This window comes from Panthera uncia, assembly GCF_023721935.1.
Source record: "Panthera uncia isolate 11264 chromosome A1 unlocalized genomic scaffold, Puncia_PCG_1.0 HiC_scaffold_17, whole genome shotgun sequence".
Taxonomy (NCBI): Eukaryota; Metazoa; Chordata; class Mammalia; order Carnivora; family Felidae; genus Panthera; species Panthera uncia.
The window spans coordinates 57,389,933-57,412,873 of record NW_026057577.1 but is presented as its reverse complement, the minus strand read 5'-3'; the positions used below and the strand labels follow the sequence as shown (position 1 = coordinate 57,412,873).

The window sequence follows — 22,941 nt, the reverse complement described above, 5'->3', positions numbered from 1 at the left end:
AGATGAACACACTGAGAAACATAATTAAAATGGTGAAAACTAAAGATAAAGAGAAAACCGTAAAAGCAGCAAGAGAAAAGTAACACATTATAACAAAGGAAACCCTGTAAGGCCGTAAGGAGATTTTTCACTAGAAACTTTACAGGCCAGAAGGGACTAGTTTTGACATATCCAAAGTGCTGAAAGGGAAAAATTGCCAACCAAGAATGTTTTTAACTCTGTAAGGTTATCACTCACAATTGAAAGATAGAGTAAGACTTTTCGAAATGTGCAAAAACCAAAGGAGTTCATCACTACTAACCTGGTCTTACAAGAAATGTTAAAGAAACTTCTCTGAGGTAAAAAGAGAAGGCACTAATTACTAATAAAATAAACAAAAGTAAGAATCTCTCCAAAAAAAGTAAATAAATAATAATGGTTGTGGATCAAACACAAAGCAAGTGCAAAGGTTAAAAGACAAAGTAGTAAAATTAATTAAAGATACATTAACTAGTTAAGGGATACCTAAAATAAAAAGATGTAAAATGTGTCAACAGAAATTTTAAATGCTGGTAGTAAAATATAAAGCTCTGGAATGTGCTCAACATTAATTTACTCTCAAAAGTGACTTGCATACATAAGCTATTATATGGAAAGAGTGCCTGGGTGGCTCAGTAGGTTAAACTTTGGACTCCTGATTTCAGCTCAGGTCATGATCTCATGCTCGTGAGATTGAGCCCTGCATGGGCTCCATGCTGGGTGTGGAGCCTGCTTAAGATTCTTTCTATCTCTCCTTCTTACTCTACCCCTGTGCTTTCCCCTCTGTAAAAAAAAAAAAAAAAAAAAGATATTATATGGGAATCTCATGGTAACCACAAAGAAAAAAACTTAAAGATATACACAAATGAAAAAAGAGAATGTAAATATTAACACTAATGAAAGTGATCAATTTAACAATTTTCAAAGAGAAGAAAGGAACAGAGAGGAACTGCAAAATCAGAAAACAATTAGCAAAATGGCAATAAGCACATACTTGTTAATAATTACTTTATATGTAAATGGACTAAATTTTCCATTCAAAAGACATAGTGTGGCTGAACGGATAAAAGCACATGACCCTTCTAAGTGCTGCTTATAAGAAACTCATTTCAGATCTAAAGATATACAGACTGAAAGTGAAAGGATGAAAAACATATGCCATGCAAACTGATACGAAAAAATGTTGGTGTAGTAGTACTCTAATATCAAAAACTAAGCCACAAAACAAGTCTCCATAAAATTAAGATTTTAATCATAGCAAACACCTTTTCTGGCCACAATGGTATGAAACTAGAAATCAATTACATGAAGAAAACTGGGAAAAACACAAACATGTGGCAACAAAACAGCATGCTACTAAACAACCAGAGGGTCACTGAAAAACTCAAAGACCAAATAAAAAAAATACCTTGAGACAAATGAAATGGAAACTCAGCATTCCAAAATATTTGGAACAAAGCAAAAATAATTCTAAGAGGAATGTTCTTGGTAATACAGACCTACCTCATGAAAAAAGAGAAATTTCAAACATTCTACATTTAAAGGAACTAGATAAGAACAACATCCAAAGTTAATGGAAGGAAATAATAAAGAGCTGAAATAAATCAGAGACTTTAAAAAAATAGAAAAGATCAATGACATTAAGAGCATGTTCTTTGAAAAACTAAACAAAAATCAGCAAAGACTCATCATTTAGCCAGACTCATCAAAAAAAAAAAAAAAAAAAAAAAAAAAAGAGCCCAAATAGGCAAAATTAGAAATGGGAGAAATTACAACCTATGCCACAGATATACAAAGGATGACAAGAGAATATTATAAACAGTTATATGCCAACAAATTAGACAACTTACAAGAAATGGAATTTCCCTAGAAATAATCTTTGAAGACTGAGTCATGAAGAGATAAAAATCAGATCAATCATAAATAATGAATTGAATCAGTAATCAAAGACACACAAAAGTCTAGGTCCAGAAGGTCAGAAGATGTCACAGGTGAATTCTTCCAGACATTGAAAAGAGAGTTAATACCTGTCCTCCTCAACTTATTCCAGAAAATTGAAGGGAAAGGAGAACTACCAAATTTATTTAATGAGGCCGGAATTACTGTGATACCAAAACCAAAGATACTACAAAAAAGAAGGGGGCGGCTGTATCTGTGTTGAATGTAGATGCACCAATCGTCTACAAAATATTAGCAAATTAAATTCCAACAATATATAAAAGGCTCATAAAACCATGACCAAGCGGGATTCATTTTAGGGATGCAAGGATGGTTTAACAAATTAATCATTGTGATACATACCACATTAGTAAAACAAAGGTTAAAATTCATATGATCATCTCAGATGCCGAAAAGGCATTTGAACATATTCGAGAACAATTTATGATAAAAACTCTCAACTAAGTGGGTATAGAGGGAGTATACCTCAATATAATAAAGGCCATAAATGACAAATCCACAGCTAAAATCACACTCAAGAGTGAAAATCTGAAAGCTTTTCCTCCATGATAAGGGCAAGATGCCCATTCTTGCCACTTTTATTCATCATAGTATTGAAAGTCCTAGCCACAGCAATTAGGCAAGAAAAAGAAATAAAAGACATACAAATTGGAAAGGAAGAGGTAAAACTGTCAGTACTGCTAATGACCTGATATTAGATAGAAAACCCTAAAGGCTCCCAAAAAACTGTTAGAAGCAATAAATAAATTCAGTAAACTTCCAGGATACAAAATTAATATATAGAAATCTGTTGTTTCTGTACACTGTCAATGTGCTAGCAGAGAAATTAAGACAACAATCCCATATACAAATTCATCCAAAAGAATAAAATACCTGGGAATAAGTTTAATCAAGGAGGTGAACAACCTCTACTCTGCAAAGTCTAAGACATTAGTGAAAGAAATTGAATATGGCACAAATAGATGTAAAGATATACTCTGCTCATGGATTGGAAGAATTAATATTGTTAAGTATCCAAACTACCCAAAGCAATCTACAAATTTATTGCAATTCCCATCAAAATACCAGTGGCATTTCCCACAGAACTAGAATAAATAATCCTAAAATTTGTGTGGAACCTCTACAGACCTTGAGTAGCCAAAGTAATCTTGAGAATGTAGAATAAAGCTGGAGGAATCATGGTTCCTGATTTTAAACTATTATACAAGCTATAGTAATTAAAACAGTATGGTACTGGCACAAACACAGACACGTCGATCAGTGATACAGAATACAGCCCAGAAATAAACCCACACTTTCCTGGTCTATTAATTCGTGACAAAGGAGGCAAGAACCTACAATGGGAAAGAGACTGTCTCTTCAGTAAATGGTGTTGGGAAAACTGGACAGCTACAAAAAAAAAAAAAAAAAGAAAAAAACCTGGGTCACTTTCTTACATCATATACAAAAATAAGCACAAAATGGAATAAAGACTTAAATGTAGGACCTGAAACCATTAAATTCCTAGAAGAAAACATATGCAGTTTGATATCAGATGCAACCATATTTTGGGATGTGTGTCTCATAAGTCAAGGGCAACAATAGCAAAAAAAAAAAAAAAGGTACTACATCAAACTAACAAGCTTTTATACAGTAAAAGAAACCATCAACAAAAAGAAAAGGCAACATAACTGAATGAGAGAAGATACTTGCAAATGATATATTTGATAAAGTATTGATATCCAAAATATATGAAGAACTCAATACATGTCAACAGTAGTAAAACAAAATGCAATTAAATAATTGACAGAGGACCTGAATAGAGTTTTCCAGAGTGATACAGATGGCTAACAGGCACATGAAAAGATACTCACTGTCACTGATCCTCAGGGAATTATAAACAAAACCACAATGAGATACCAATTCACACCTGTCAGAATGGCCATTATCTAAAAGAAAGAAATAACACATGTTGGTGAGGAAGTGCAGAAGAAACTCTAATGTACTATTAATGGGAATGTAAATTGGTACAGCCACTGTGGAAAACAGTGTAGAGGTTCCTCAAAATATTAAAAGTAGAATCAACATATGTTCCAGCAAATTTATCTTCTGAGAAATTTATCCTAAGAAAATGAAAACACTAATTCAAAGTTATATCTGCACCCCTAAGTTCATTGTAGTATTGTTTACAGTAGCCAGATAAGTAATCTAAAAGTGAATCAATCTAAAAGTGTTGATCAGCGGATGAATGGATAAAGATGTTTCTCTCTCTCTCTCTCTCTCTCTCTCTCTCTCTCTCTCTCTCTCTCTCATACACACACACACACACACACACACACGAGTGAAATAATTAGCCTTAATAAAAAAATGAAACCTTGCCATTTGTGATAACATGAATGTACCTAGGGAGTATTATGCTGAGTTCAAATAAGTCAGACAGAAGGATAAATACTGTATGATTTCATTTACATATACAGTGTAAAAACCAAAACAAACAAAACAAAACAAACAGGCTTATAGATAGAACAAACTGGTGCTTGCCAGAGAGAGGCAAGTTTCAGGGATGGATAGAATTGGTGAAGGGTATTAGGAGGTAGAGACTTCTAATTATAAAATAAGTAAGTCATGGGGAGGTAATATAAACATAGAGTTTATAGTCAATTCTACTGTAATAAGTTTGTGTAGTATGAGGTGATCATTTTGTAAAGTGTAAAAATATTGAATCACTGTCATACACCTGAAAATATGGTATTGTATGTTAAGTACAAATCAGTAATAAAAAAAGCCTTTCCTGTTTTGGATAACAACCCTTTATCAGATGTGTCTTTTCCAGTATTTCTCCAGATCTGTGATTTGTCTTCCCTTTTTCTTGACATTGTCTTTTGCAAAGCATATATTTCTGATTTTAAATAAATCCACCTTCATGAATTACTTCTTTTCGTGTTTTATCTCAAAGTCATCACTGTATCCAGGTTCATCTAGAGTTTGCATGTTATCTTTCAGAATTTTACAGTTTTTTGTCTCTAATTGCCTGTAAACCTATTTGAATGAGCTTTTGGAGTATTAGGTCTGGTTCTAGCTTCATTTTTTTTTTTTTCATGTAAATGTTCAGTTGTTCCAGCACCATTTGTTGAATGACTACCTTTTCCCCCATAGTATTGACTTTTCTCCTTTGTCAAATATCAGTTGACCCCACATGCATGTGGGTCTATTTTTATGTTCTCTGTTGAGTCACGTTTATCTGTCTATTTCACTAGTAATGGATTCCTTAATTACTTTTTACTTTTATATTACTTGATTACTTTGTAGCTTTATAGTAGATCATGCAGTCAAACTCACTGTTTAAATTTTTAATTATGAAAAAATTTAAGAATCACAGAGGTAGCCAACAGTCCATTGAATACCCCTGTATGCATCACCTAGTCATCATACTCTCGTTTTAATTTTATCCCCCTTTCCACTTCTACTTCCAGATTTTCCAAAAAATTCATGATGTTCTAGATATCTAGATATAGATTATTATATAATTATATCTAGATATAATTCCATTTATACCTATTCAGAATGAATTTCTAAAACACAGTATCTTCACTTTGAGGAAACTAATAAGTTGGTTCCTGTTTCCTAAAAGAGAGTTAAAGTTTTTTTTTTTTTTGAGCGAGGGTTCAGGTTGAATGTATACTTTTTTTGAAAGTTAGAGAAAGTCTATTGTGATACATAGTTTTATTTTACACACACACACATATTGTAAACTCAGGAAAATGTAGAATTCATTTATAGATACAGCTTTATAATACTCATTTTATGAATTTTATCACATACATTTTATGTATTTGCTTCTTGATAACTAGGGCTTTTTTTTTTTTTTTTTTTTTTTTGAGTCACCTAACAGTTTTTCTTAGGAAAGTATCCTTAATTCTTTGTCGGTTGTTTGAGATGCTCATCACCTTGGTGCTCTTATAGAAATAACATTTCAAGTCTCCAGTACACATTCACCTGATATTAGCAAAGGCATTATTTGTTCTTCTGTAAAAACACCTGCTTTTTCTTTCTCATGTATTTCTTAGTTATTTATTTATATAACTATGGACATAGAGATACTTATTTTATTCTGTGGGTGATAAGCTAATACTATTATTATTTATTTTGTTGCCCAAATTTTTCAGCTTTGGCCTCAGGGAGTTTGTTTGTTTAAATTATTTTTTACTTTCTATTACTTTGGAACCATCCATTTTCCCAAGGTGCAAAAGAACAGGTTTTTAAAGGTTCATTGATTTTTTTTTTTTATATAAGTCAGATTTCTTTGAAATGTTTCTATTTTTTATAAGTCATTTCAGCAACTTATTCAAGTAAAGGTGAAATTACTCAATGACCATGTGGTTTGAAAAATTGCCAACATAAACCACAATATAAAATGATCTAATTACCATCCATTAGAAACCCCATTGTGGTAATGCATTTCTCCAGGCTCAATAGAAATAATATATATAATAAATGCTCTTTTTTTAAATCATATTGATGTAAACACTTGTAAAAACACATTTCTGTTTTCCTGTTCCTTGACAGAGAATGAAAGATATAATATTTTCTTTTTTCTTTTTAAGTTTTACCTTTAATTATCTGTATATCAGAAAACCAGATTATTAAGATGGTTAACATTATATGTATAATATACTCTGAATAAGGACTTTAGGATAATTTTTAAAGGCTTCATAATAGCCCCCTCAGTTATGTAGGAGAGGCCTTTCTACTTAGTTCTAAATTCACAGATGCATTACATAAATGTATTCATAGATGTATTACATAAACTGCTTCATGTCAGTTTTTAGATAAGAAATATATTAGAAGGTACAGAATAAGTTACAAAAATTAAACAATTTGACTAAAAAATTAAAAAAATAGAAATACCATATGATCAAATAATTCCATTACTGGGCATTTGCCCAAGGAGAATGAAAACACTAATTCATAAAGTTATATGCACTCCTGTGTTTGTTGTAGCTTTATTTACAATAGCCAAGACATGGAAGCAACCTGAGGGTTCATTGATAGATGAATGGGCAAGGATGTGTGTGTACATACACACACACATAGAAATACTATACTCTCTTAAAGGATGAGATCATTTCATTTGTGACAACATGGATGGACCATAGGTTATTATGATAGGTGAAATTAGATTGAGAAAGACAAATACTATATGATTGCATTCATATTTGAATCTAAAAAAACAGATGAACAAACAAAGAAAAAGTAGAATCTGGCCTATAAATACAGAGAACAAATTGATGGTTGCCAGAGGGGAGGAGAGAGGAAGGAAGATAGGCAAAATGGACCAAATGGGTTAAGAGGACCATGAGATAGAGGTTTCCAGTTATGGAATGAATAAGTCCCGGAAATAAAAGGCAAAGCCTAGGGAATATAGTTGGTGATATTGTAATCATGATATATTGGTAACAAATGGTAGCTGGAATTGTGGCAAGGGTAACATAGTCAAATCACTATATTGCATACTTGAAACTAGTGTAATGTTGTGTTTCAGCTATACCCCCCAAAAACCAAAACAGTGCCACTCTTCTATTTTATTTTGAAAAGATTTTTTTCATTGAAAATAGATACTAAAAAATAAAATATTTCTAAGTACTGCTTTCAAATATGCATGGAAATATTTAAAGTTTATTATCTGGGCTGTTATCTCTATGCACAAATTTTCCTCTTTCTGATCTGTTGAAATTACGACAAATGTAAAGTTAGTCAGATTTCAAAAGATTGCTGTATTAACTCTACAAGTAGTTGCTGAAGTTGTAACACCTTATGTCATAATGATATTAAAAAGTGAATTTCATTTTTCTATAAAAGATAACTGTGTTGAATTCCTTTTCAGACTCTCGATCTTATTCACTTAATTTCTTGAACGTATTATCCATAGTTATTTTATAACCATGTTAAATTTTTGTCTATTATCTCCGTTTTCTCTCCTCTCTGTTATTTATTTATTTATTTATTTATTTATTTATTTTTATTTTATTTTTAACATTTTTTATTTATTTTGAGAGAGAGGAAGAGAGAGGGAATGCAAGTGTGAGCAGGGAAGGGGCAGAAAGAGAGACAGACAGAGAATTCCAAGCAGGCTCCGTGCTGTCAGCACAGAGCCCGACATGGGGCTCAAATTCAGGAACCATGAGATCATGACCTGAGCCAAAACCAAGAGTCAGATGCTCAACCATCTGAGTCACCCAGGTGCTCCTCTGTTTTTATATTTTTTCTTGATTTATATTCACATCATTGTGTCTTTTCTTATATGCATATTTTTAAAACTTTGTATTTTTTTAATGTTTACTTAGGAGACAGACCAAGTGCGAGTGGGGGAGGGACAGAGAAAGAGGGAGATATAGAATCCGAAGCAGGCTTCAGGCTCTGAGCTGTCAGCCCAGAGTCCTATGTAGATTGAACTCACAAACTGTGAGATTATGACCTGAGCCTAAGTCAAACATTTAACCTACTGAGCCACCCAGCTGCCCCTTAAAAGTTTTTATTGAAGTAGAAATATGTGATGTACATGTGGCAGAAGCAAATGGCTTTATCAGGGAATAAAGAAAGAAATTAAGAAATAGAAATTACAAATGTATTTCAGAAGCCCCTCTTTCCCCACTTTTTTTTTTTTTTTAACGTTTATTTATTTTTGAGACAGAGAGAGACAGAGCATGAATGGGGGAGGGTCAGAGAGAGGGAGACACAGAATCTGAAACAGGCTCCAGGCTCTGAGCTGTCAGCACAGAGCCCAACTCGGGGCTTGAACTCACGGACCGTGAAATCATGACCTGAGCCAAAGTCGGCCGCTTAACCGACTGTGCCACCCAGACGCACCCCCCCCCCCCTTTTTACTTAATATCATGTTTACCTTTTGAAATGGAAACAGAATCTTTACCCTGAATGACATTGTCTTTTCTTCCTTCCTCCTTTCTTTTCCTTCTTTACTTTATGAAAATTGTTGAACTAATTTGAAGCTTTAGATGATGAATTTTGGTTTGCTTGTAGAATATTACTGGGTAAGGGTATCAACAATCTGATTTACTTTATCATTTCAGTTATGGATTGAGATAATTAAAAACTGGGTGTTAATTTTAGCATCTTTATTCTCTAAAAGACTCTCAGGCTTTTATTCATTTATTTATTTAGCTTATTTTAATTAATTAATTTTTAAGACTCTCAGACTTTTAAACTAAAGAGTTGGGAGAGTTATTAGGACTTTGCTTTTGGGGGGATCTTGACGTCCAGTTTTTGTTTCCATAGTTTTGTGAGTCTCCTGAAAACTCTACTCAGATTCTAGGCCTCTCAGCCTCCTATTAGGTAATAGCATGTGTTTATACGGTTTTAGGGGAAAGCAATTGCAATTCTCATTTGGATTTCTATGTTTACTACTTCTGGGTCTTGCCTACATAATTCATCCCTGTTCCTTTAGCTTGTTAGTACCTTCAGATATGTTTCATGTTTTCACCCTAGCTTTTCTAGTTCTTACTAGAAGGGTTTGTTTCATATTGCCTATTCAGCCATTACTAGAAGCAGAACTCTATAATCCTGTATTACCTGTTTTTAAAAAGTGATCTTTAGGGGCACCTAGGTGGCTCAGTCAGTTAAGCATCCTACAATTGATTTCAGCTCAGGTCATGATCTAATGGTTCGTGAGATTAAACCCTTTGGGCTGTGTGCTGGCAGCCTGGTTGGGATTCTCTCTCTCCCTCGGTCTTTCTCTGCCCCACTCCTGCTCATGTGCACTCACTCTTAAAATAAATAAATAAACATTAAAAGTGATCTTTAAAGACTTTATTTATGATGAAATTTTTGTCACCAGAATTTGGGACTTCTTTTAAGTATCTATATCTAGCATTGATTAAAGTTATTTCACTGTAATGAATTCTCCAAATAGTACATCATGGTCAAAATGAAGCATTGCACACGAGCTTTATGTTATATTTGTAAATTCTCAAATACAAGACAATTTCTTTTCTGAGGGAAATTTTGGAGATAAAGTTTTCTTTATATTTGGCAAGTTGGGATATTTGATTTGAGGATAATGGGGTTTTTTTTTAATTTTTTTTTAACGTTTATTTTTGAGACAGAGAGAGACAGAGCATGAATGGGGGAGGGGCAGAGAGAGAGGGAGACACAGAATCGGAAGCAGGCTCCAGGCTCCAAGCCATCAGCCCAGAGCCCCACGCAGGGCTCTAATTCACGGACCGCGAGATCGTGACCTGAGCTGAAGTCGGACACTTAACTGACTGAGCCACCCAGGCGCCCCTAATGGTTTTTTTTTTATGTGGTTTCTGGAAAGAAAATTTCTTTTAATTTTATTTTTTTAATTTAAAAAATGTTTTTTGAGGTGGGAGGAGGGGCAGAGAGAGCAGGGGCACAGAGGATGCAAAGGGGTCTCTAGGCTGACAACAGTGAGCCCAGTCTGGGGCTTGAACTCATGAACCGTGAGATCATGACCTGAGCTGAAGTCAGTTGCTTGATCAACTGAGCCACCCGAGTGCCACCAGAAAGAAAATTTGTTAACCAAAGCAGTGGTAATAGCTACTATTTGAGTGTTTCATATGCACAAGGCATTGTGTGCCTTGTATAATCTCCACTAAACGAATCAATCTTTATAAACACTTTTATGACAGATACTTCTTTTATTCCCTTTTATAGACAAGTAAATGAAGACAAGGAGAGGTCAAGTAATTTGGCATGGTTATAGAGCCAGCACTGTTAGAGAAGTGGTGTGATGTAGTATATACCCATTTTGGTTGTATGCACCTAGCTTCCATTCTGTTAGGGCTAATGTCTCTTCTGATGGATTGAAAACCTGTGAAAATATAGCCAGCAGCAGCACAGATGCAGATATAAATTATTAGAGATTGGTTCCCATTCTGTGTGGAAGCCCTGTCTTGTTCATTAACCTCATAAAAACATCAGCCCTTCATTTATCAATTAAGCGATGCAAATATGTCTTTTATTAAAATAATATAATTGAACTTTAATAAACTGTGTTAATTAATAATGAAGGAGACATGAAATGAGTAAATACTTAGTGAAAGCAGCTTTTTATGTGCATGAGGATTTTGGTAGCTAGAGGGTGTTAATACAGCATTTTCATCATATATCAATTTCAAGTAGAGCTTGAACGTTTGATTAAAGTTGACTAAAGATGGTAGGTGAGTGCTTATGCTTAGAGGACATGATTATTTGGGTATCATTATATTAGTTTACTAATGCACTTAACAGAACTGGTTTGGCTTGGAGCTCCATAAAGGAATAGTCATTCAAGTCTGGCCTTGATTTAAGAGTGTATCACCTCTTTCTATAAGTGGCCTGAGGTGATTGCTGAAAATTATTCACTTTTCACTTTACCCAGAAAACCCTACAAAGTCATGCAGATCAAGAGATTCAAGTAAGTCTTCATGTTCACTTTAAGAACACACATGAAACTACCCAGGTCATCAAGGGTATGCATATCCAAAAAGCCACCAAATATCTGAAAAATATCACTTCACAGAAGCAATGTGTGCCATTCCATCACTACGATGATGGAGTTGGTAGGTGTGCCCAGACCAAAAATAGTGGGGCTGGACACAGGGTCGCTGGCTTAAAAAGAGTGCTATAATTTTTACTGCACATGCTTAAAAATGCAGAGAGTATTGCTGAGCTTAAGGGTTTAGGTATAGATTCTCTGGTCATTGAACACATCCAGGTGAACAAAGTCCCCAAGATGCAACATAGAACTTACAGGCCTCATGGTTAGATTAACCCATACATGAGCTGTCCCTTCCACATTGACATGATATTTACTATAAAAGATCAGATTGTTTCTACACCAGAAGAGGAGGTTGTGCAGAAGAAAAAGACATCCCAGAAGAAACTGAAGAAACAAAAACTTAGGTGCCAGGAGTAAATTCTGCATAAAATAAATGCAAATTAAAAAAAAGATTACTTATTTCAATTACAGTCCTCTCTTTTTTTTTATTTTCCTCTCTTTTAAAGGACTGGGAGAGAAGTAAAATTGACTCTCAAACAACACAGGTTGAACCATGCAGGTCAATTATACATAGGTATTTTTCAGTAACTGTAGTTCATTCAGTCCTGTATGTGTATTTTCTCTTATGATTTTCTTAACATTTTCTTTTATATAGTTAACTTTATTGTAAGAATACAGTATGTAATACATATACAAAGTATATGTTAATTGATTGTTTATGTTATCAATAAGGCTTCAATTAACAGTAGGCTATTGGTAGTTACATGTTTTGGGAGTCAAAAATTATACTCAGATTTTCAACTGTGTGTGGGTCATTAAACCCCATGTTGTTCAAGGGTCAACTTGAAGTAGTTTATTTTGAATTGTGCATTCAAATAGTGAAGTAAACAGTCAGCAAAACTAAAAGGCAGTCTATGGAATGGGAGAAGATATTTGCGAACGACATACCTGCAAACTCAGTTAAGTAACGGGCAGAAGACACGAATAGACACTTTTCCAAAGAAGACATCCAGATGGTTAACAGACACATGAAAAGATGCTCAGCATTGCTTATCATTAGGGAAGTACAGATAATGTTATAATTTCTAGTTTACTTTTGAAGGTGGGTATTTAAAAAAAAACTCCTTTTGTTTCCAAAGAGTTCTTTGTTGATGTCTGTATTAGTTTGCTAGATCTGACATAACAAAATACCAGACTGGGTGACTTGATGAATCCATTTATTTCTCACGTTCTCATAGTTCTTCTAGGAGGCTGGAAGTTAAAGATCAAGGTGTTGGCAAGTTTGGTTTCTCCTGAGGCATCTCTCTTTGGCTTGCAGATGGCTGTCTTGTTACTATGTACTCACATTTGTTTTTTCTCTGTGCCACCATTGGTGTCTTCTTATAAGGATACCAGTCCTATTGGATTAGGGTCTCACCCAGATGGTCTCAGTTACACTTAATTACTCCTTTAAAGGTCCTAGTTTAATGTATAGTCACTTCCAGAATGAGGTCTTTGACATGTGAATTTGGAGGGTGAGAAGTACAGTTCAGTCCATAACAATACCTTTTGCCCCTTTTTAAATTGAATTCATTGTAGGGTTTTTTTGTGTTTTTGTCTTACTGTTGAGTTTTGGAAGTTGTCTTTATATTCTGGATACTAGTCCTTTGTCATATATGTGGTTGCAGATACTTTCTGCCGGTCTAGAATTTTTTTATTCTTCTTTAGAGGGTTTTTCATGGAGCAAGAGTTTTTAATTTTGATGAGATCCAAATGTTCTCTGTTATGGACTGTGCTTTTGGTGTCAAGTTTAGGAACTCTTTACTTAACTCTATAACTTTTATAGTTCCCTAGGTCCCCAAAGTTCTGTTTTTAAGTTTTGTTTTTGTTTTTTTCTTTGTCCTCAGTCTGTTTTTTCGCTGTTGTTCAGATTGGGCCGTTTCTATTTCATTATGTTTGAGTTCACTGATGGTTCCTTTTTTCCCTTAATACTGCTTTTGATTGTAGTCATTGTTTAATTTTGATTCTTGTGTTTTTCTTTTTTAAAGTTTATTTATTTATTTTTAGAGAGGGAGAGAGAGAGAATCCCAAGCAGGCTCCACGCTGTCAGCACAAAGCCCGACATGGGGCTTGATTTCACTAACCGTGAGATCTTTATATGTTCTGTGTCTTCAGATTTTAACTCTTTGCTAAGACTTTCTGTTTTTTCATTTGTTTCAGGAATGTTCCTCGTTGCTCATTAAAGCATTTTTATGATGGCTGCTTTAGAATTTTAATCAGATCATTCTAATATTCCTATCATTTTAGTGTTGGCTTCTACTGGTTATCTTTTTTCATCCAGTTTGAGATCTTCCTGGTTCTTGGAATGATGAATAATTTTTATTGAAACCTGGACATTTTGAATATCATGAGATTCTGGATCTTATTCAGATCTTCTGTTTTAGCTGGGTTTGTTTGATACTATTTCATTAAGGAAAGGTGGAGTGCATGCTGCCTTCTTACTGCTAATCATGGTAGCAGTCCAGGTTCCCCACTCAGCCTCCATTGATACCTCGGGGAGGTTGCACTCGCTGTTACTGTGGGTAAATGGGGGATTTCTGGCTGCTTACTAATTCTCTCCTGATTGCTCTCAGGCGGGGAGGGATAGAAATGCCTCGTTGTTCCCCATGTTTCCTGGGATAGTGTCCTTGTTACCACTGGGTGGTGGTGCTACAAGTCTTGAGTGTCCTCAGTATTTTCTTACACTAGCTCAATAGGGAGGGTTGAGGTCACTTTGTTCTTGATGGGAGGACTTAGATATGCAAGTAACCTGCTTTGTCTTTATTGGCACCGTGGGGATGCCTTGTTATCTCCTGGTGGAGATTAAAGTCTTGGGCTGTGGAGGCCTTTTCTGACATCACCCCAGTGGGTTGATTGAGGCATCTCATTACAGCTGGGGAAGCTCCCACATCACCCTTTGCCAGTAGGGGTGGGAATGAGGCCTTAGTTTTTTTTTCCCTCTATCAGTAGCTGTACGAGAGCAGTTATTTTCTGAAAAATTTTGTCGTGCTAGATTTTCTTTTTCTTGGTCCTTTGGCTACAGACAGTAGGCTTTTGGAGGGTTTGTTTCATCTGTGCTTGGCGTTTTTGGGTTATCAGCTTCTCTAGCGCTCAGCTGCTTTGATATATGACTAAAAATGAAAATCCAAGGAACTTACTGTTGTTTCATTCTTTGGGTCATGGGGTCCATATCTAGTCTTTCTTCTCTCTCCCTTTCCCTGCTTAAGTTTGTTTCATATGTAACATCTCCCGTTTCTAGTTGTACATAGTGAGAGGAATAGGGAAAAGTACATCTACTCCCATCTTTTCAACAGTAGAAAGTGTGTTTCAGGTAGTACTTGATAACAGAAATTACCTGTAAACAATCGTTGGATTAGATCGAGGTGGATATTATTGTCTTTATATGCTTTTTGTTTGTTTTTAAGACTAAATGCCTCTAGGCAGATTTTATTGGCAGAGATACTAACGCATTCAAGTTAAAAGTACAAGTCAAAAATATAGAATCAACACCTGGATATATATAGGTACCAAACAGAGTTTTTCTTGACAACACAGAGACTTGTTACTTAATCACTCGTTTTTAACCTGTCAAGTTTTATTGCGATTTCTTTTATGTGTGCTGCAGTTGAAACACTTCTCTTTATTCTGACCCTTTGATCCATTTACACACTGACTGATAATGCATGGAAATAGTTTTCAGGTTTTAGGTAGTCTCGTCTTATAGGCTTTGTTAGAGTCTCATGTTCAAGTTTTGCCTTTGGTCAGCTATAGATATATCTGTGAGGATTTAATATTTTCAGAGGTTTACTATGTAATATAAAAGAAGTATTATCTATAGCACTAAAAGACAGTTACATTGTTATAAAAAGCAAGGCCTTTCTTTTATACAGGTAGCATAGTATTTTCAAATCTCTTTAACAGTAATATTCTTCAGTAAAATACTAGAGTAGATGGTAAAAAGAAAGTTTTCTTTTATTTGTTTCTTATAGGAAGACGGTTTAGAAGACGATGAAAAGAATTTCTATGACTCTGATGATGACCAGAAGGAAAAGACTGACAAAAGGAAGAAGTCATATACTATGGATCCAGACCATAGACTTTTAATTCGGAATACAAAGCCTTTACTTCAGAGTAGGAATGCAGCGGTATGTTAAACCTTACAAAAATCATGGGTTGTTTTTTTTTTTTTTAACAGTGGTTAAAAGTATGTAAGTTCAGTAAACAAGTCTTTATTTTTTAGTGTGCTACTGGATCATTTGTTTGTTTATTTGTTTATACATCAAAAATCAGGCTTTTATTAGATTACTTGGCTTGGTAGTTATATACCTACTGGACTTCATTTACTTTTTTGTGGTTTTGTTAATTGGCTTTTCCTAAGATGTTTCTCAGTGGATTGGAAGACTGCATATTTCTGTTACTTAGTTGTAATTCAGAGCACTTAATCTGGTATCAGTCCATAATATTCATATGAACCTTGTAAGAATTTTTAAGAGGCTAACATAGAAAAAAGCTCTTAGCATAACACCACATAACATGATAAATTTTAGTTGGTAGGGTTGACTAACAATTAAAAATCATCTTCATTTGAGTCCTGAGCTTGTTTTATTTTGTTTTACGTCTTCTTATTTTAAATATACTTTATATTTCAAAACAATACTTGTACACAATAAAAAATTAGGAAGTAGGGACTAGCAGAAATTTAAAAAACTTAAAATATCATATTCCAGTCATTCAGAAATCACTGTATAATATCTTGATGCATTTTCCTCCAGATCCTTTTTCTGCATAAATATACGTATATTCACATGTGTGTATATCTACACATACATATTTTTTAAACTAAGATAAAAATCATACTGTATATAGTACTTTTTAATCTTTTTTTCCCTAGTCAGTCCTCTCTATTTCAGTAAAATTTCATCCCATTTAATGCCAAGTTATCTTAAAGTATCTTTTATAAATAGATAATCTAAACCAGTATCTCTTGCACCTGGTTGTTATTGTTTTTAAACCTCTCAAGTCTTGCAGAATACTCTTCTGGGTTTTCTCTTTGCTTCTTTATAGTGCTATTTAATTTTTTCTTCTGTACCCCTGTTTTACCTGTCAACTGGAAGTTATATCTAAACGTTAGATGGAGACAAGTAAAACATTTTCTTAATATTTTTTAATTAAAAGTGTTCTTAATTAATTACTGTTTAACTAGTAAAAACTTAGAAAATGTGGAACTGTACTTGAATTACTTTAAGTTTTCTGATGCTTGTGAATTTAGAGCTTAGAGTTTTGTATATGTATCCTAGTAATCAGCAGAAGTTTTTTTCTTATACCTCAATTTAATTTCTATATCACTATTAAATAACCATACACAGTAATAAAAAATATTATTTTACTAATGTTGTAAAATATGATTCTGTTTCACTGAGCCCAGCTTGGCCAGCTTGTATTTAAGTAGCTGTAACTTAGCACCTAAAACCCTTCTTCATAATTGACTCACTGTTTAACTTTGCCTTGGGAATTGATTTTATGATCCAAATACTTACTGATCAAAAATGTTCTTGAATGGTGAAACAAATAGAAGTAGCTTGTATTTCTTGTCCCAATATGTTTTCATTCCCTGCTTACTTGATTGTGTACCAAATGGACACAGTTCCCTTTTTGTCCCAGTATGTTTTGGTGTCCTGCATATTTGATGCTGCCAAATACATGTAAAGCCTGGCTTGAAGGATTACGAACAGATTTCTTTATTTTAGCCCTGTTCTCAGTTAAAGGAGCGACTTTGAGAATTTTTTTTTCAGGAAACTTATTTGGTCAGTGCTGTGTAGGTTGAATTGCAGGCACGGGGCACTGGAAACAGTGTTGGGAGGCTGTTCTAATGGTCTAGATAAGGTGATAGTGGTATCGGTAGTTAGGAATAGAAAAGGGCTTATAAGATATACTTTTATCACGAATGTACATCATGTAACTGTAGAAGGCCTATCCAATTTGTATGTTTCACTTATGTTGGACTTTGGAGATATGGGAGCTTCCGTCTTACAGAGCTTTTACAAATCAGACTACAAATTTCAAATTCTGGTTATAGAAGAAACTTTAAACTGTTAGATTTGTAAATACTGGGGGAGACTAAGAGTATGTAGCCCTTGAGGGCTTGAGGGAGTGCCCTAATTAACATATGAGAGGAGATGACATGCTAAGTGGCATCTAGAATCTTAAAAGCCTTGACCCATATAGAAAGTACAGTTTATCTTCTTTCCAGTAGCATTTGGCTTACTATTTTTAACAGAAGACGACTTAATTATTTTCTGTAAAATACGTGAAAAGAAAGCTTCAGCTTTTCTGTTATGTACTAATACTTATTAGCCAGCTGTATGCTTTAATATTTTAAAAATATTTATTTATTTTTGAGAGAGAGAAAGCATGAGTGGGGGAGAGGCAGAGAGAGGTGGACATAGGATCTGGAGTGGGGTCTGGGCTGATAGCACAGAGCCCAGTAAAGGGCTCGAACTCAGGAATCGTGAGATCATGACCTGAGCCAAAGTCGGATGTTTAATCGACTGAGCCACCCAGGCGCCCCTGCTTTAATATTTTTTTAAATGACTATCACCTACTTTAGATTAAAACAGTCATGAATTGAGATTTTATTTTATTAGATTTTAAATTCTGGAGAGTTTGTTCTGTAACTAGAGTGTATTTGTGGATCATAACTGAAGAAATAAAATATCCTTAAACTCCTCAAATTCCCAATATCTGAAAGCTATAAATCAGTCTTACAAAAAAAAGTACAACAAAGTGCCAAACAACAGTGCATTTAGGACTCTGAGAACTGTATTTTTAAAACATATTTCTTAATTTTAGAAGGAAATTATCTCAAGCATCCTCAGGTATTGTATACTCTTTAAGCATATGTAAAATCCCTGCTATGTATTTGTTACTACTTTATAGACTAAGCAGAAGTAAAGTAGTAGTGATATATTTTCTGAGCTAAAGGCAAGATGATGTAACTATTTCTGCATTTGTCACAAGTAAAGCTGGATAACTTTCCAGTTTGGACTTTTGATGTCTAGATCTAAGTGTAGAGTCATGTAGGGGAAACATTGTACTCTTATAGTTTATCACCTTTATAATGGCTTTGAAGCAAAGACTATTTTTAAGTTTCTGCATTTTAGAGAAAAAGAAGATCATTTCAAATGCTGTTTTAGAGGAATTGTTTTAATAGAATTCGTTTAATTATAACTTCCACATACTGATTTTTTTAAATGTTCAGATTGTTAGTTTTGTCCTAAAGTATCTGGGCTTCATTTGGAAAGGCATGCTTACCACTTTTAAAATATTCCCAATTTCAGAGCAGAAGCAGCAGTATTAAGAAGAATAGGGGATTTGGAGTGTTGTATCAAGCTTTGCTTTGTATTGCCAAGCAGACTTTGGGTAGTTCATTTAACATCTGTTTTCTCATAACATCTATTTTCTTTTCTGTTCTCTCCTCTGTATTAGTTTCCTAGAGCTGTCATAACAAATTACCACAAACCAGGTGAATTAAAACAACGGAACTTTATTTTCTCACTTTTTAGTAGGATATCAAAGGGTTGGTTCCTTCTGGAGGCTCTAAGAGAGAAACTGCTTTTTGCTGGTGTATAGTGGATGCTAACAGTTCTGCATTCCCTGGCTTACAGATTCTTCCCTCCAATCTCTTCCTCCAATGTTCACACTGCCTTCTCTGTGTCTGTCCTTTTATGTCTCTACTAAGGACACTCACTGGATTTAGGGCGTACCCTAATCCAGTGTGATCTCATCTCCATCATTATCTTAATAATATCTGCAAAGATTTTATCTCCAGGTAAGGTCATATTCTGAGGGTAGACATGAATTCTTGGGAGAACATTCTTCAGCCTGCTTCAAAGGGTAGCAACATAATCCATCTTACTTCACATGAATTTTGCTGGAGTTAAAGAAACAATTTGTAGAAATGTACTCTGAGACTGTAGCAAATGTACTCTGAAACTGTAGCATGCTCTCCCGTGTTCATAGCTCTTGTTTTCATACTTTATCTTTTAGGTGGTTATGGCAGTTGCTCAGCTGTATTGGCACATATCACCAAAATCTGAAGTTGGCATTATTTCTAAATCACTAGTGCGTTTACTTCGTAGCAATAGGTAGGACGTGATTTTATATGTTATTTCTTTTGTATTCCTTCAAAGGTAATGTTTGAATAAATGTCATCTGTCTTTCAGACATTTATTACATGGTTTTGTATTATATCAATAAGATTTCATACTTAAGGGATCATGATTAAAGCCTTTACATAATTTATCTCTAGGTTAGAGATAAATATAAAATGTTTTTAACCTCATGCCCAAAGAGATTGAAAATGTTTTGGCAAAGTTTAATATCAGATTTTTATCATTTGTTTTGTTTACTGTGTATTAAGAATTATAACATTGTTTCAGCTATTTACCTTACCCTGAATATATTGTTAATAATTAGTTAAATTTAAAATTTTTTTTCAGTGAGTGCTTACCTCTACTAATAGAGTTGGGCGGGGGGAAGATGCATATTTATTTTTGTCTTTAACGTGACTACAGCACCATAACTATTTAGCCCTGGGCTGACTTTTGCCATTCCTTAGTGAGGTCCTTTGTGTTCCTGTTCTTTTCTCTTCTTTTCCTTTTTATCAGTTTAATAATTTTATTTTCTACAGCCAGCTCAAAGGTTATCAGAGGATCTGGAATGCATCTTTCACATGAAGCTTTATACCAGATTCATTTCTACCTTCATGTCTTAGCTATTTGGACATAAAAGAACATGACTTTTTTTTTTTTTTTTTTACTCTATCTTTTCACTCTAGTCATAATTCATAATTGAGTGACACAGTGAGCATCTTACCAAGAGTTTATGTTAATACTGTGGTTATGTTTATCCCCTTAGCCCTAAGAATACTTTCCTTGCATGTGTTCAGAGCAGCTACAGTATTGGCTTTACATCTTAGGAGTTACAGGATTATAAAATTGGTTTTTAATTTTCTAATGATGAATCAAATCCAATTTATTAATAATTTATAGGAAAAATGTGTTTAAAAAGAAGATATTTAAAAGTATCTAAAATTTACTAAAAACTTTTTAATATTATATTCAAGTTGAATGCAATATGAACCTTATTGCTGTTTTTTTTTCTTTAATATAGTGTTTACATAAAGATACGTAATTGGAAAATATATGCAGTAAAAATTCTCCTTTAATTTCTAGGGAGGTGCAGTATATTGTCCTACAGAATATAGCAACTATGTCAATTCAAAGAAAGGTACGTACATTGTGAACACATAATTCAAGAGAGAAATGAATGCATTAGTATCATAAATGTATTTATATATGTATTTTTTATAATCTAGGGTATGTTTGAACCTTATCTGAAGAGTTTCTATGTTAGGTCAACTGATCCAACTATGATCAAGACACTGAAGGTATGCATGTGCTTATTTTTCAGGTGTCCTTAGTACACGTTTACTTTGAAGATATTGCTGTAGCTTCTAGTATCTGCAAAATGGAGACCTGCTTCTTAAAAAACACAGACACACTTAGGGATTTTCTTTATGCTTTCTCAACTGTATTATTATATCCACTTTCTGTGCTGCATCCTAATAGTACAGACTTTATACATGCTACCTGCACCTTGAATAACTCATAGTATGCTGAAGGAGACAGTCATGTAAATAGATAATTTCAGCCCTAGTGTGTTTTCATGATATTATATAGATTTGAATTGAGTACTGTGTAGAACAAGAAAGATGGGGTTAATTCTCTAGGATTTAGAAAATACTTGTAGAAAAGTTGATGTTTAAGAGGATCTTAAAAGAATAATATTTTTGTGAATTTTTTTATTTTGGTTGGTAGATTGGGAATTTGTGGGGTTGGGAGTAGGACAGAAGAACAGTTTATGCTAACACAGAGATTATGAAAGAGTGTTGTGTTCAGGGCATAATAACTGCAGAACAGAGTGTAGTTAGGGATATAAAGCTATGATAATTAAAACAATGTGATATTGGGGCACCTGGGTGGCTCAGTCGGTTAAGCGTCCGACTTCGGCTCAGGTCATGATCTCATGGTCCATGAGTTTGAGCCCCGTGTCGGGCTCTGTGCTGACAGCTCAGAGCCTGGAGCCTGTTTCAGATTCTGTGTCTCCCTCTCTCTGACCCTCCCCCGTTCATGCTCTGTCTCTCTCTGTCTCAAAAATAAATAAATGTAAAAAAAAAAAAATTAAAACAATGTGATATTTAGACAGAAAAATAAGTGGGATGGAATAGAAAGTGTGGAAACAGATCAATGTGTATGAAAACGTACTATGTAATAGAGAACACATTACAAACCAGTGCGGGAAGGATGGACTTCTCAGCAAATGTTGGAATGATTGGGTATGCACATGGAAACTGGGTTTAATTATACAAAAATCTAATACACATCCAAATTGAAGGATATTTTAGGAGTGCTTGGGTGACTCAGTTGGTTAAGGGTCCTGCTCTTGATTTCAACTCAGGTCATGATCTCGCGGTTCATGAGATCAAGCCTCATGTTGGTTTGTGTGTTGACAGCATGGAGCCTGCTTAGAATTCTCTGTCCCCCTTTCTCTCTGCCCCTCCTCCACTTTCTCCCCCCCCCCCACCAAATAAATAAACATTAAAAAGACAAATGGAAGGATATTTTAGAAAATAATGGTTTCTCATCATCGAAAATGTCAAGGTTATAAAGGTCAAAAGAAAGACTGAAAAAGTTTCTGGCTGAAGGAGACTAAAGATACATCTGAATTCAATGTGTGGTATTGAACTGGATCCATTTATGTTATAGGATTGAGATAATTTGTAAAACTTAAATGGGAATATGACTGCATGTGTCAGTGTTACTTTCTTGATTCTATTGTGTTCTGTAGGACAATGTCCTTGTTTGTAAGGAACATACACAGAAGTCTTTGGGGATGATGTGGTATCAGATTGGTAACTCTCAAATGATTCAAACTAAAATAGTTCTTATTACTTTTTCTATATGTTAGAGATTGTTTTTAAAAAATTAAAATGTTTTCATCAAAATAAAATAAAGTCAAGCCATAATCTGGGAAAAAAAATTCCCAGTACCTGTATCTGAGAAATGACTAGGACTCAAAAAATATAAAGAACTTCTACAGTCCAACCCTTTTAATTGGAATGTTTAGACTATTTATTTATTTATGTATTTATTTATTTATTTATTGTTTATTTTTGAGAGACAGAGCACAAGCCAGAGGGGGGCAGGAGGGAGACACACACACACACACACACACACAGAATCAGAAATGGGTTCCAGGCTCTGAGCTGTCAGCACAGAGCCCGGCGTGGGGCTTGAACCTACAAACTTGAGATCATGACCTTTACTGAAGTTGGTTGCTTAACGAACTGAACCACTCAGGCACCGTGGTTTTTTTTTTTTTTTTTTTTT

The 22,941-nt window shown here is 34.3% G+C and overlaps 1 protein-coding gene across 9 annotated transcripts in view; it reads left to right on the top strand.

Annotated features, from left to right (window-relative positions):
* Positions 1-22,941, top strand: part of AP3B1 (adaptor related protein complex 3 subunit beta 1) — a 261,951-nt gene that overhangs the window by 101,200 nt on the left and 137,810 nt on the right. For all 9 annotated transcript variants that reach the window (XR_007461784.1, XM_049649702.1, XM_049649699.1 and 6 more), the window contains 4 exons: positions 15,481-15,636; positions 19,538-19,635; positions 20,725-20,779; positions 20,868-20,939. Coding sequence is in view for 8 of the 9 variants with exons in the window: in XM_049649702.1 (XP_049505659.1) it covers positions 15,481-15,636; positions 19,538-19,635; positions 20,725-20,779; positions 20,868-20,939 (381 nt within the window). In the remaining variant the exon portion in view is untranslated. The remainder of the gene's footprint in view (positions 1-15,480; positions 15,637-19,537; positions 19,636-20,724; positions 20,780-20,867; positions 20,940-22,941) is intronic.